This window comes from Geotrypetes seraphini, chromosome 7 (genome assembly GCF_902459505.1).
Source record: "Geotrypetes seraphini chromosome 7, aGeoSer1.1, whole genome shotgun sequence".
NCBI lineage: Eukaryota > Metazoa > Chordata > Amphibia > Gymnophiona > Dermophiidae > Geotrypetes > Geotrypetes seraphini.
Genome location: NC_047090.1, coordinates 116215762 through 116231784, shown reverse-complemented (window position 1 = coordinate 116231784; position 16023 = coordinate 116215762). Strand labels below are relative to the sequence as shown.

The 16023-nt window shown below is 41.1% G+C and overlaps 1 protein-coding gene across 4 annotated transcripts in view; it reads right to left on the bottom strand.

The window, feature by feature from the left end:
- The window catches only part of SNAP23 (synaptosome associated protein 23), a 60563-nt gene that overhangs the window by 21414 nt on the left and 23126 nt on the right, over window positions 1-16023 (bottom strand). For all 4 annotated transcript variants that reach the window (XM_033951691.1, XM_033951692.1, XM_033951693.1 and 1 more), the window contains exons 3-5: window positions 7509-7550; window positions 3341-3389; window positions 1217-1334 (exon numbers count right to left, since the gene is read on the bottom strand). In XM_033951691.1, coding sequence (XP_033807582.1) covers window positions 1217-1334; window positions 3341-3389; window positions 7509-7550 — 209 coding nt within the window. The remainder of the gene's footprint in view (window positions 1-1216; window positions 1335-3340; window positions 3390-7508; window positions 7551-16023) is intronic.

Below are 16023 nucleotides of genomic sequence, written 5' to 3'. Positions count from 1 at the left end.
ATTATTTTGATTCTAAATTGGTTCTCTTCCCTTTTCTAGGGCATACCCCCTAATTATTATTGTGGTCTAAGGAAAATAGTAAATAATTTTAAGTTATTGGGAGATTTCTCCTTTTTTTTAAATTTCCTCTTTGTATTTCTTGTGCACTTATAGCGGGAGTCAATCCCTGCTGTATTCAGCTGACAATGGCCAAATGTCTCATGATTTAAATAATCATTTCATTAGGGCTCTACAGTGGCAAAACCGCTTGTAATCTTGTGACTGGATCAAACATGGAGGAGAGCCAATGAGAACGCTAAGTTCTCATAGCTCCGGTGCAAAGGTGTGCTTCTTGGCTTTTGAGGCCTTTTTCCCCTCCTAAAAATGTTCTTTTAGGTGATTCACTGGCATTTTAGAGTGAGGGAAGCAATTGGCACAGTACCCAGCACGTCCTTAAATGGAGTTTCTTTGAGATTTATAGATTCTTGTAAGCTGTGCATGTCACTTCCATAATGTGCCCATGTGTGCATCCTATTGCAATTACTTATGCACTACTTTATAGAAGAGTGCAAAATGCATTTTGGTGCATATCTGCCACTTAGGGCAGCGCTTGCATGCGCTCCTTTAAGTGTTCTGTCTCAGTACAGTAAAGCTATGTTTGCATTTCAGGAGTGCAGTAGGCTAGTAACACAAGTTGCCTGCCTAGCACTATGACAGCCCTCTAATGGGCTTTTCATGGGCTTGCTCTTGCTCAAAGTCCTTTCTGTGTATTACACTAACATGTACAGGGAATTAAATGATCTAATATATAAATGTAGCAACCTACTAACAATACCCATATACACTTGTATATGGTGTAAAGCAAAGTTGTTTACCTGTAACAGGTGTTCTTCGTAGACAGCAGGGGAATGCAGCCACACTTGATGGTGAAGTCCCTGGACTGAACCTGTCTCGTGGAACTCTCCCCTAGCTACTGTAGATTTTTTTTTTTTTTTTCAATCTACTGGGCATGTGCAACCACCTTGCCTGTGGAGCTCCACCCCCGTAGCCTGTCAGTATGGGGAGAGTGCCACGAGACAGGCTCAGTCCAGAGACTTCACCATCAAGTGGGGCTGCATTACCCTGCTTGTCTATCGGAGAATTTTCAGTCCGCTTTGCTAGGGATATTATACCAAATTAACAAGGGCCCCTGGTCTTAGGGATTTCTCCAAGTTTAGACATTGATTAGCTCACTAACCTAGTGCCAGGACATACACAGAGACCACAACACTTGTTCAGTTCAGTCAAATTCCTTTCAGCTTCCCGCATGTCTTTATTTATGTTGTCCATTCCTTCTTCTATACGGTTCAGTTGCTCTAAATGCAAATATACAGACATGAAGTGTGAAATGCTTCAGTGGATCACTTTTATATTTGAGCATATTTGATCTTATAAACTATTGAAATCTTCAAGTACTGCCCAATGAACCAAACTGTTCTAAACACAGGGATAGCCTACATCAATTTGCAAGTACAGTATTATGAAAATTTTACACCCCCTTCCAAAACACTTAACTTTTGTTGCCTTATAACTAGAAATTAAATTTTAATAATGTTAGTTCCACAAATCCACACATCCTACCCAATAACAGCCAAATGAAAAATACATTCCAGCTGATTGGATATATTAGTGCTTCTCCATCCTCTCCTGGGGTGGTGGGGTACACCTAGCTGGTCAGGTTTTTAGAATTACCACAATGAATATGCCTGAGAGATTTATATACACTGAGTCTCCAAGATATGCAGATATATTTTGTGTATATTCATTGTAGTAATCCTGAAAACCTGATTGACTCATATGACCTTGGGAGAGGGTTGAGAAGCAGTGAGACGTGTTTAACTACCTTGTGCTTCTGCAGTAGTACACATTCACAGCAACATAGCAAGGTAAAGAAGTGCCAAGGGCAGGTGCTATGTGCTCCTCCCCCCATCACTCCTGCTGCACACCTGCACACTTCTTCAAATCTTTGCTGGCAGCCAGCAGCATCTCCTAACTGTTACTCATATCAGCCTCAGCTCTCTGTCCAATGACACTTCCTGGTCCATATTTTATAAAGCATGGTCTTGGCATATTTTAGGTAGGATAAGGTTCCTCCCTTCTATTCATTTTTACATATTACTTTAATTCATTTAGATATCATTTACATAGATGTAAAGTTAGGAAGTTCTATGAAATGTTCTACATACTTCTCTCCTCTCCACTCCTTCCTGCCCTCCCTACCCTCTTCCTCTGTAATGTTGCCTAGAGCTTGTATTGGTATGTGCGACGCACAAATGGAAGAAATAAATAAGGGTGTAGCCAATTAATAGACATTTATTCCCAATTTCAGAAAATGACTTAAGGGTCTCAGTCTCAAAGCCCTTAAACTTAACCTATGGTAACTTTGTAAGTCTAATTGCTTTGAAAATACACTTCAATATGTCTCTGCCCTAAAAAAAGACCCTCGACACTGGAGTTACATCTGCTACAAAGCATGTTTGGGTTTTGGCAAATTACTCTTACTAAGCACCATGCTCTTGGAGAAATTAGGGAAAATGTCCTCATTGTGGTTCCCCCCCAACCAAAGCCAAACTGGCAAAGGATACCCGTTTGACAGCACTGGAAAAATACACATTTATGTTTCTAAAATAGCAAAGATAAAGGAGCATATGCCTGCATAAACACGTTTATGCTGCTGCTCTGCTGGTTTTCAATCTGAGGATATTTTCAACTTTTTTTTTTTTTTCTTTAATGGATTTTATGCACATTAACTCAGCACATAAATGTCCATTTCTCCTGTATTTAGAGCAGCCTCTATGACAGCACATTCTGTTCTGAAATGCTATTTAAACTGGACATCTCGATTCTGACTTCTACATTCTGTCTAAAATGGGTCTATAAATAGAATAATTAGTATACACATTAGCTATTCTGTAAAACAAACCTGTTTCCAGCCGTGGGCAATCATTGCCTATTCATGATCTAGTAATAGTCTCTGTGTTGACATGCAAGTAGCAATATGAGTGTTGTAGTAATCAACTGTATAAGCTGCCCTGAAAACCAGGACTTTTAAAATATATTTTCCATGACAGCAGGGACCACCAGTCTAGTTAGGTTTTCAAGATATCAATGATGATTCCACAAAGGATATCTGCATATAAATATTTTCCAAGTGGTATTCTGAAAACTAAATTGGACAGGTTGTCTCCAAGGACCAAGTTGAGAACTGTTGCTATCTTAACAGTGTGCTTATCAAGCCTCAGTTCCAGAAAATATGCCAAGCCAATAGCAAAGTAGTCTTCAATTCTCTCGATACCTACTGAGCTGAGCAGGCAGAACTTACCGCCTTGTTCATCCAACATGGTAATGGTCTTGATTCCAGCATCCTGACTCTAAATAGAAAGTATAATTAATGGCTGGCATTGAATCTAAAACAAAAGCAGAGGAGATGCCTTTATCCCCATTATTCTCCTCCTGTTTGATTGGCAGAGAGAGTTCATTTTGAATAAAGTGATTAACAGTAAAGTGAGTCCAGCTAATGGGGTGGATGGAGCGAGAGTGATAACAAGATGAGGTGAGCACAATGTAATAGGTTGATAAAAGAGTATCCCGTGGAAGTGAGAGAATGAAAAGGGAATTAAGTTTTGGGACACACTTCTGCCTTCACTAATTTATATCAATTATACAACCTAAAAAAAGCTGAAACATATCAAGAAATATTTACTTGCTTATTTTCTTTTAAAGTTTGATTAATTTAGGAATGCTTACATTTTTTCTTTCTGATCCACATAAGGCCACTTTTTGGTAACTTGTGGAATAAAAGTTTTATTTGTATTGTATTATTCTGGTTGACTGGGGTTTTGTTCAAGACTTAAAAATCACGAATTTGGTCTTGGAGGTCAGCATCTATGAGACAAAACTTGGTTATTTTTATTGCATAGGATTTTTTGGACCCCAGTTCTTTTACAAAAGTTAGATAATTCCAGGTCTAATAGATGTTGGCATTGTCATAATGATATAGGGGCTTTGGATCATCTGTTATATTATTGTCCTTTGATACTTAATTTCTGGAAATTAATTTGGAGACAAATTAATCTTATTCTTGATTCAGCAATTCCCCTAACATATGAAGCCTTCTTTGGATAAATATAAAAGTCAACTTTTTATGATAATGACGGGAATAGCTATCCAATTGATTACACATAATTGGAAGAGGTATGACAGACTAAATTATACGTTTTGGTGGACAAATGTTTGTACCACATATAAATATGAAAAAATGAATGCATATACATATATATACATATATATATACATTTTTTTTTTTGAGTTGGTAGAATTCCTTACACATCCAGGGGAGGGAGGGGGAGGGAAAGATATTTTGTTTATTAAAATATTTAATTATAATATTATAATTTGTCTTATTGTAGTAATTTGGTAAGAGGAGGGAGAAAGTGATTGTTCTAAGTATAAATTGTATGTTTAATAATGTGTTTTATGAAATATTTATGTTCAGATAATTGTATTGCATTGTCAGTTTAAAAATCAATAAAGATTTATAAAAAAAAAAAATAGGGTCACAGCTAAAAGTTTGGGAAACTCTGGATTACATTTAGGGCTCCTTTTACTAAGGTACGCTAGCAATTTTAGCGCATGCACAAAATTGCCGCGTGCTAAACCGCACAGTACACTTCTAGAATAACGCCAGCTCAATGCTGGCATTAAGGTCTAGCGTGCACGCTATTCCGCACGTTAAGGCCCTAACGCACCTTAGTAAAAAGGAGCCCTTAGTCATTTGACTACTAATCTAGTAGTCAGCAGTTGAGGTGGCAGAACAAAAAGTAAGCTTTTACCGAGTAGCTGGATGTAATTTCACCTGGGACAAGGAGTTACCTTGACTTCTTAAGTGTTAAAGCATGGTATTTCCTGTATTATAATTGTGATATTCACAGAGGAACAGCTATTTAGGATATTTTACAGTACAAATTCCTGTATATAGTGATTACTCATCAATTTAGTTCAATGTGGATACACAACTAAGAGGCTAGAATAATATTAGGCGTTACATAATAAGATATCAATCCACAATGGATTAAACCCATCCAATATAAAATTTCAGAAAAAAAAGTTAAGAAATCCAAAAATTTATGTAGTTCTTTTCTAGCCTAGCATCTGAGAGTAAATTCCAAATAATTATAGCATGATAGGAAATTGTTAATGATAAAGTTTTAAAATTCAACCCAGTTTTTTCCCTTTGTGAAAGGAAGAGCCAGAAAGGCACTGAAAAGGCTAACTACATAAAATGCTGCTATCTCACCTTAAGAGTACAAGAGTGTTTGAAAAATTTCAAAATGTGGCTGGCAATCAATCATACTTCTATTTAAAGTAGAAGAAACAGAGGTGGTTCTGGGTGAGAGTTATGCTTCAATGCCTGATGATTATAAATTAATATTGAGAAATGGAATTGTGCAGTTAAATCTTAGGTTAAAAGTTCAGTGTAGAATCCAAAACCAGGGCTTTTTCATAACCACCACCAAGTTGTGCTTGCTGCACAATTATGCTCATCATTAAAGACCTCAAAAGATTGTTGTCTGTATAATGGTTTTAAAGTGATAAGTCAAAAAGATTACTACAGTGCTTTGATGTGTGTGTGTGGGGGGGTGGGGGGGGAAGGAGGGGAGAAACTGTAGGAGATTCAGAGGTTTAGTGGCCAAAATAATGATATGAAATAGGGCTGCTCCATTGTTAATGCCCCAATGCTGTGCATCATATTAAAGTTGTTGGATTTGAAATAAGATATTTTATGGAACTGGACCTATTTTATAGAGAGCAATATTACCATTAAAAGCTGCTAAGATCTAGTACGTGTAGATATTTTTTTTTATTCCTAGAAAGAAACATAAAAGTTGGTGAAGATGAGAACTAAAGCTTTTTCAGGGGTTATAGGAGTATTTTGAAAGCTTTACTGATAATTAAAAAACAGTGCCTGCCCAAAAGAAAGGAGACAGCGTGTCTTGATTTCAGATTATCTTGGTTGATGGGAATTCTATAAAAATGTGCATATGGAATAGAGTTGTTTCAGATAACTATTGATGTATTTTAAATGATTTTTGGCATTTTATAAATACTGTGATCAGATTTGTACATTCTATAATATTAAAAAAGACAAAACAAATTCATTATTAAAATTAAATCCATCTCACTCAAGTCAGCTAGGTTGAAATGCTTTATTTGGCTCTACAGCACTATATACTTTCCTTCATAATAATATTTATGCCAAAAGGTTATATATCGCTCTAAAGAGGAATGGAGTCTGCTGTGTCTATCAGCGAGTGTGCCGTCCCCTAATGCAGAACTCCTTAGCAATGCAAAGATCAGAGTGAATAACTTAAATACAAAGTTATAGTCTCCTCTTAATGATTTATATTGCCTTTTTTTTTTTTTTAAACTGCAACAGGATGTGAGCAACTAATCTAGAGGTGAATAGGGTAGCTTGAATGTTTCACTTTTTGTCCAGTAACTTAAGTGTCCTAAATAAAAAAGAGAGGCACGTCACTTGAAGTACCGTAAATTTTCCAGCATCAACACAAAACCAGACTTACGATTCTGGTACTATCTGCCAGATTCTCTAAACAGCGCAGTTTAGAGAATCGACTCAGGCAAAGATAGGCACCAGAAACGTAGGTGAGGGTTGCCCAGGCCTACATTTCTGATGCCTATCTTTGATGTGAAATCGGGCCTCTGGAAGGTACCTACCAGCACCTAACGTCACTTCCAGCGTTAGCCACTCTTAAGTAGTGTTAGGCGCGATTTGTTTAGGTGCCAGTTGGTGCTATGAATTTTTACTTAAGCACCGTTTAAAACAGTGTTTCCCTCTTAACTTAACTCATTTATAGAACTTCCCCCTATGTTAACAACTGGAGGTCTATTTCTTTCTATAGAGAAGCCTTACTGCATATACCTAGGACTTAAGAAACTGTACCAGTTATCTCCATGAACAATGTAACATTTTGTAGTTTGGCTGCACTTGAAAACACTGCAAATTTGCTTCGCAAAAGGAGTTCACAAATACTGGTAACTCAAACTATCAGATTCACTAGGAAAAACAGGGAGATGAAACATGACATTTAACTATACCGAGCACATGAATCCAATTCTACCTACTACTCCTCAAAGGTTCTTCCTGCTCCAGATACGATTACTCTTCAACCATAATGATATTGTATACATTTTCAACTGAAAAACTATTTCTACTATATAGAGTACCAGGTCCCCTACCGAGTAGCAGCCTTTGGATAATACCTTGAGGGGATAGTCCTAAAAATGTAGATCTTAAAAAGTAAGAGTTCATGTAATGACCTGGAGGCCATACTTCAAATGCATGCTTTATCATACACATGTAATCATCACCTCTTAATAATCATTTGTTTGATATTTGAACTATACCATTTAAAAAGAAGTGCTAGCTTTCATTTGATTAATACACACACAGACCAAATCTACAACCTTACCTCTACAGCCATGTTCAGCATTCTCCGAGTGCTTTCCAGAGACTTAATACAAAGAGAGACAAAAACACTATTAGCAATTATTGAGTTCACATACATATCAGAATCCAAGTAATCTGAGAACCTGATGGAATAGAGATTCAAACAAAATCTCATCTCAGACATTTACAATTCACCTAATGTACATGTTTGTTCTACAGCAAAAAATAAATAAAACTTGCTGTTCTAGTTGTAGTTTATAAAATGCTCCTAGGAAGACTAGGATACTACCATAAAATAGAGTTGTGGGGTTTCATCCTACCTTGGCTGTCCCTGCTTTGTCTTCAACACCTGGACTTATGGACAAGTTTCAAGTTTAATAAAATTTTGATGAATCGCTTAATCATAATTCTAAGCGATGTACATAGTGATAAAGTTACAAGGTTTTGGGAAACAATACAACGCATAAAAAGAGCTAAGTCTTGACAGGACTATTGACAAACTTTACATTTTGTAATGCCTAGTTGTTGCCATCAAAGGGGAACAGCAGCACCGAGCATGGAGGGGTGCTCTCTGCTCTGGACAACAGTGTGGATCTTCCCCCTCTGAACCCTGCTATAGTCATGAACAGCTGGGTGGGCTGATGTGTTGCTGGCAGATACCAAGGAGCATGTCTAGTGTAAGATGTGGCGACTTCTTCTCAATTGACAGCAATGGTGGAGGCCATTACTAAGGGGTGGAAGGGCTGTGCTGAGTGACTTGGCTCTGAAGGCGGGTGAGCTGGGCACAAGCCAACTGGCATGCATGTCTGCTTCTCTATTGCACCAAAGTCTTCAAAAGTCAAATCTACAACCCAATGACAAGTGTGGAGAGGTCAATCATAGTCATTTCCTACAAAAGTACTGTATAAGTTACCGGTACCAAAGCCTTCTGGAAACACTTGAGGCCAGCCATACCTCTGTTAAGAGCTGTAACCATGGAAGCTATGTGTAACTTGCCTCCAATCTTCTTTGACATGGTTTTATCTGGCACAAGAATATCTTACCGTGTGTGGGATTTCTGTAGAAAGTTTTAGGACCATACTATTCAAAGAAAGGCTGGTTACTCCTTCAAGTGGTTTACTATACTAATCCTTCTAAACCACTTACCACAGCCACTTAAAACCCAGTAGCCCGGAGGGAGGGGGGGGGGGGGGAATTGGGATCAATACTGGGTTATACAGTTCTACCCTGAAGAGGTTTTATCCAAACAAGAAAATAGCAGTGATCGTGTTTACAAAACTAAACACAGAAGCAATGCAAAATCCCGACAGTCAAATTCAAACTCCACTTGTACATGCCATCATACTAATGTAATAGTAACATGCTATTCTAACAGCTATGTGCAAAGGATACGCCACTATTACTAACTCAGACTTCCATAAACAATCTAGGGTTTGTCGAAGTATGTGGCAGGCAAAGTAAAACCACAGAGTTCTAGCAGCTGGGCCTGGGATTTGATTAAATATTAAGAATCATTTAAATATGTTCTAGTATAAGAGTCTTTGAGTCCACACAAAGCTCAGTGCTTCCCAAACATTTATTCAATATTACCCCATTTTAACACCTAAAATGTAACATGACCCCAGAAAATGTAAAATAGCAGATCCTCCCCACTCTCTTCTCCTTCATCCTCCCTACAAACCAGCAATGGAGGTAATACTAGCAGCAATCCAAAGACCCTGTATGTCAGTGCACACCCACAGATCCCAGTATGCTGGGTTTCCAATTCAACAGATAGCCCAAACAGGAGAAGACAGGGCCCATGAACAGTCTCTGACTCCATACTGACTGCCACTACTAGGCATAGGTCACAGTGGAGGTCCAGGGGATATGGTAGCAGCCTTTTTTTAGTTTGAGAACCACACATGATTCAAGACCAGATTAGCAGCCAGAATACCTGATTGACAAAAGATTATAGACTTGAATCAACTAGAAGCTGAACACTGCAAGAAAGCCACACACACACATAAGGTTGCACCCTTACATTGGAGGGGAAACATTTGAATTAAGCTGCATGAATCTGTCATATAAAATGAACTGCCAGATCTGATCTGTGCTGTGATCGAATAACTTGACAACATCAAGTTTCTCAAGAAAGATAAAGATGATAATCAGAAGCCAATTGAAATATAAAATGTTGGAATTAGGGGCTACTTTTTTATGGGTTCTCTTGTATATGTGTCCCCCTGGTAATTTGCTACACCTTTACATCTGTGGACCAAACCTACTGGAGAAATTTCTACTGGATAGATTTCAGTTAGAATAGCGTGAGACTATTGGAGTTTAAGAAGATATTAAATGCAGGAAATTACTAAGAGGATGTAATGCCTTCTTTTCCTGTTTTTGCTTTGGTTTGGGTTTTTTTTTTTTTGGGGGGGGACATTAATCTTTTGTCTCTATAATGTGGGCTTGAATATTTAGAAGTTATTCCCTTAGATTTAGTTTAATTGTATGCTATATTTCTTTTCCCTTGTGACTGGTTTCGGAATGTAATATTTGAAAAAATAAAATTTAAAAAAAAAAAAAATCTGGTTAAATGACAGCTCTCAGTTTCACTATCCAAGCAGGATAGTCCCTTCAAACCATGACTTAGGCCAATTGTGAACCAGCAATCAATGCGCTGCCAAGTTTGCATGCAAGTAATTTGCACACAAACCTGACAGATCAATCACTCAGTGAGCGATTGACACATGCACAGGGCCCTAACAGCAGTGGCAGAGGAAGCATACCAGGTAGGAGAAATTAGAAGGCTTCTGTATTCTCACAGAAGTTTAAAAAAAAAAAACCTTAGGAGCCACAAAATGGAAGACTACAATCCATGAGCCCCAGTGGTGCTTTTGCTGCACTGTACTTCAAGAAAGCTGGAGGCAACCTACATTCAATGGCAATGATTACAACCCTAACCAAGGAAAGCAGTAGCTTAGTTGTTTGAGGAGCCAGGGTTCTGCTTCTCCCACTGAAATGCCTTCTAGCCTTTGGCAGCTCATTTCACCCTTCACTGTCTGTAATCCCACCCTCCTCTCATTATATCATGTAAAATTTCCCCTTTTGTCTGTATCATATTTTAATTACATTTGCCAGATCCCCCTGTTTTTAAATTATTATGTAAACCGCTTAGGATGGTTAAGCAGTATATCAAGCTTAAATAAACTTGAAACTCATTTAGGAACAGAAATGACTCATGCGCTGGTGTGAAGAAGGATTCCACTTTGTGCACAACTGGACGACATTCTGGAGGAAGAGCAAGCTATACAGGAAGGATGGACTTAACCTCAACAGAGACGGAACGAGGCTACTTGCAAGCAACATCAAGAGTAGAGGACGACGGGGATCCCGCAGGGGAACAGGGACGACGGGGATCCCGCAGGTTCCCCCTTCAGGTCACTGGGATCCCATGGGGATGCCCCCTCTGGTCGTGGGGATCCCGTGGAGACGCCCCTCCTGGTCTCGGGGATCCCTCAGGGTTGGGAGGCAGCTCGAGCCAAGTGGCTCATCTTCTTTTCCTGCCCTTCTGCGTCTTCTTTTCCTGCCCTTCTGCTCCCAGCACACCACACGTAGCTGACCCGGAAGTCTTCCCCCGACATTAGAGATGATGTAACATAAGAACATAACATAAGCAATGCCTCCGCTGGGTCAGACCTGAGGTCCATCGTGCCCAGCAGTCTGCACACACGGAGGCCCAACAGGTCCAGGACCTGTGCAGTAATCCTCTATCTATACCCCTCTATCCCCTTTTCCAGCAGGAAATTGTCCAATCCTTTCTTGAATACCAGTACCGTACGCTGCCCTATTACGCCCTCTGGAAGCGCATTCCATGTGTCCACCACACTGCGTATCAACAAGAGATCCAAGAGGAAAAAAACCATAGAACCAGCATGTCTCACTGTAGAGGTGAAAGAAGCGATCAGAGACAAGAAAACTTTGTTTAAGGAATGGAAAAGATGAAAAACAGATGAAAACTGGAACAAGCACAAACATCAACGCAGGTGCCATAAGGCGGTAAAAGTGGCCAAAAGTGACTACGAGGAAAAAAATAGCCAAGGAGGTGAAAAACTTCAAGTCATTCTTTCGATATATTAAGGGGAAACGACCCGCAAAGGAAGCGGTGGGACCGTTGGATGACCTAGAGGAGGTATGTAGGCAGATTGATAGGCTTAACAGCGATAAATCACCGGGACCGAATGGCATCCATCCAAGGATCATCAAGGAACTGAAAGGGACCATAGTTGAACTGCTTCAACTAATAGCCATTCTGTCAATCAAATCGGGAAAGATTCCGGAAGACTGGAAGGTGGCGAATGTTACGCTGATCTTCAAGAAAGGTTTGAGGGGAGATCCGGGAAACTACAGACCGGTGAGTCTGACCTTGGTACTGGGAAAGATGGTAGAGTCTCTGATAAAGGACAACATCACTGATCACCTTGATAGGAACGGGCTAATCAGGACCAGTCAGCACGGTTTTAGCAAAGGCAGATTGTATTTGACGAACTTGCACTTCTTTGAGGGAGTAAATAGACAGATAAGGGCAACCCAGTTGACATTGTATATCTGGATTTTCAGAAGGCGTTTGACAAGGTTCCACATGAACGACTACTTCGGAAAATTGCAAGCCATGGAATCAACGGTGAAATACTCACGTGGATTAAAAACTGGCTGGAGCATAGGAAACAGAGTGGGAGTAAATGGACAATACTTGGACTGTAAGAGCATCACCAGTGGGGTGCTGCAGGGCTTGGTGTTTGGACCCATGTTTTCAACATAAGAACATAAGAAGTTGCCTCCACTGGGTCAGACCAGAGGTCCATCGTGCCCAGCAGTCCGCTCCCGCGGCGGCCCATCAGGTCCATGACCTGTGAAGTGGTTCCTGACCATTCTTATAACCTACCTCTGGTTCTATCTGTACCCCTCAATCCCTTTATCTTTTAGGAACCTATCCAAACCTTCTTTGAACCCCTGTACTGTGCTCTGGCCTATCACAACTTCTGGAAGAGCATTCCATATGTCTACCACCCTCTGGGTAAAAAAAGTACTTCCTAGCATTTGTTCTAAACCTGTCCCTTTTCAATTTCTCCGAGTGACCCCTAGTGCTTGTGGTTCCCCACAGTTTGAAGAATCTGTCCTTATCCACTTTCTCAATGCCCTTCAGGATTTTGAAGGTTTCTATCATGTCCCCTCTAAGTCTCCTCTTCTCCAGGAAGAACAGCCCCAGCATTTTTAACCTGTCAGCGTATGAAAGATTTTCCATACCTCTTATCAGTTTAGTCGCTCTTCTCTGGACTCCCTCGAGTACTGCCATGTCTTTTTTGAGGTACGGCGACCGTACTGGACACAGTACTCCAGGTGCGGGCGCACCATTGCACGATACAGTGGCATGATGACTTCCTTCGACCTGGTTGTGATATCCTTTTTGATGATGCCCAGCATTCTGTTTGCTTTCTTTGAGGTTGTCGCACACTGCGCTGATGGTTTTAATGTTGTGTCCACCATCACCCCCAGGTCTCTTTCAAGGTTGCTCACCCCTAGCAATATTCCCCCCATTTTGTAGCTGAACCTCGGGTTCTTTTTCCCTACGTGCATGACCTTGCATTTCTCTATGTTAAATCTCATTTGCCACTTTTTTGCCCACTCTTCCAGCCTCGTCAGGTCCCTTTGCAGGTCCTCACAGTCTTCCGTGGTTTTGACCCTGCTGCAGAGTTTGGTGTCATCTGCAAATTTAATGACTTCACATTTCGTCCCCGTCTCCAGGTTGTTCATAAATATATTGAACAGGAGTGATCCCAACACTGATCCCTGTGGAACTCCGCTCGTGACCCATTGCCAGTCTGAGTAATGTCCTTTTACTCCAACCCTCTGTTTTCTGCCTGCTAGCCAGTGTCTGATCCATCGGTGGACATCTCCTTGCACCCCATGATTCCACAGCTTCTTAAGCAGCCGTTCGTGGGGTACCTTGCCAAAGGCCTTTTGGAAGTCAAGGTAAATGATGTCCATGGCTTCCCCTCTAACCATCTGGCTGTTTATTCCCTCAAAGAAGTACAGTAAGTTCGTGAGGCACGACCTACCCTTGCAGAAGCCGTGCTGGTTCGTCTTCAGTTGTCCATTTTTTTCTATGTGCTCGCAGATTGTGTCCTTTACCAGTGCTTCCATCATCTTTCCCGGGACCGAGGTCAAGCTCACCGGCCTGTAGTTCCCCGGGTCTCCCCTTGATCCCTTTTTAAAGATGGGCGTGACGTTTGCTATTTTCCAGTCCTCTGGGATCTCCCCAGTTTTTAAGGATAGATTACATATTTGGCAAAGTGTTTCCGCTATTTCGTTTCTTAGTTCTTTTAGTACCCTTGGGTGGATGCCGTCCGGACCTGGTGATTTGTCGCTCTTCAGTCTGTCTATCTGTTGGAGGACATCCTCTCGGCTCACCTCTAGTTGGACCAACTTTTCATCGTGGTCTCCGTTTATGACCTCTTCGGGTTCTGGGATATTTGATGTGTCCTCTCTCGTGAAGACTGACGAGAAGAACTTGTTTAACCTGTCAGCTATCTCTTTTTCCTCTTTTACCACTCCTTTCCTGTCTCCGTCGTCCAATGGTCCCACTTCCTCCCTGGCTGGTTGCTTCCCCTTCACATACCTGAAGAATGGTTTGAAGTTTCCTGCTTCTCCCGCCAGTCTCTCCTCATACTCTCTTTTTGCTTTACTAACCTCTCGGTGACATTCTTTTTGGTGCCTTTTGTGCTCCTTCTGGTTTTCCTTTGTTGGGTCCTTCTTCCATTTTCTGAAAGACGATTTCTTGTCACTTATCGCCTTTTTTACTGCATTGGTTATCCATGCTGGATTTCTAGTTTGATTCTTTTTGCACCCTTTCCTAAACCTGGGTATGTACAGGTCTTGTGCCTCATGCACCTTGCCCTTGAGTAGGGCCCAGGTTTCCTCTACGGTCTCCATCTTCCTTGAGTTGTTGCTGAGCTTTTTTCCCCACCATTTTCCTCATGGCCTCGTAATTTCCTTTTCTGAAGTTGAACGCTGTCGTTGTGGTTCTTTTCACCTTTGATGTTCCTAAGTTTAGTTTGTACTGGATCATGTTGTGATCGCTGTTCCTTAGTGGTGCTAGTACCACCAGCTGCTTTGCAGGTCCCCCTAGCCCATTGAGGATTAGGTCCAGAGTGGCATCCCCTCGCGTTGGTTCCGTGACCAGCTGTTCCATGAAGCAGTCCCTCACCACCTCTAGGAATTTTGTTTCTCTCGTGCAATTTGAGTGTCCAATGTTCCAGACTATTCCAGGGTAGTTGAAATCCCCCATAACCACTACACTTCCACTTTTGCATACCTGTCTCAATTCGGCCTCCAGGTCCTGGTCGTTAGCTTCTGATTGTCCTGGACATTGGTATGACGAGTGAAGTGATTAAATTTGTGGACGATACAAAGTTATTCAGAGTAATGAAGACACAGGGGGATTGCGAAGATCTGCAACGTGACATAATCAAGCTCGAGAAATGGGCATCGACATGGCAAATGAGGTTCAACATGGATAATTGTAAAGTAATGCAAGTTGGTAATAAAAATCTCATGCACGAATAGGAAACAGACTTGGGAGTTCTGATCAACAAGTTGATGAAGCCGTCCACACAATGCGCGGTAGCAGCAAAAAGGGCGAACAGAATGCTAGGAATGGAAAAAGAAGGGGATCACGAACAGATCGGAGAAGATCATCATGCTGCTGTACCGGGCCATGGTGTGCCCTCACCTGGAGTACTGCGTCCAGCACTGGTCGCCGTACATGAAGGAGGACACTGTACTTCTCGAAAGGGTCCAGAAAAGAGCGACTAAAATGGTTAAGGGGCTGGAAGAGTTGCTGTACAGTGAGAGATTGTAGAAACTGGGCCTCTTCTCCCTTGAAAAGAGGAGACTGAGGGGGACATGATCGAAACATTCAAGATACTGAATGGAATAGACTTAGTAGATAGACAGATTGTTCACCCTCTCCAAGATAGGGAGAACGAGAGGGCACTCTCTAAAGCTGAAAGGGGTTAGATTCCGTACAAACGTAAGAAAGTTCTTCTTCACCCAGAGAGTGGGAGATAACTGGAACGCTCTTCCAGAGTCTGTTATAAAGGAAAACACCCTCCAGGGATTCAAGACAAAGTTGGACATGTTCCTGCTAAACTGGAACATATGCAGGTGAGGCTCGATTCATTTAGAGCACTGGTCTTTGACCTAAGAGCCGCCATATGAGCGGACTGCTGTGCAGGATGGACCACTGATCTGTCCTAGCAGCGGCAATTCTTATGTTCACCTCAGACTTAGAAAAAGCAATTAATACTCGTACAAGTTGAAAATAGAAGCATGGCTGGTCTCAGGTTTCCAAAAAACTGCAGTAACCTGCACAGTAGTTTTGGCAAGGAGAGGCCATGATTATAACCTAAATCTCAACAAGCACAAGGTAGTTAGATGTTTCAGATAGTTTCACTAGTTCTGGTGGCTACCTGGATTACTATAAAACTTGACAGCAA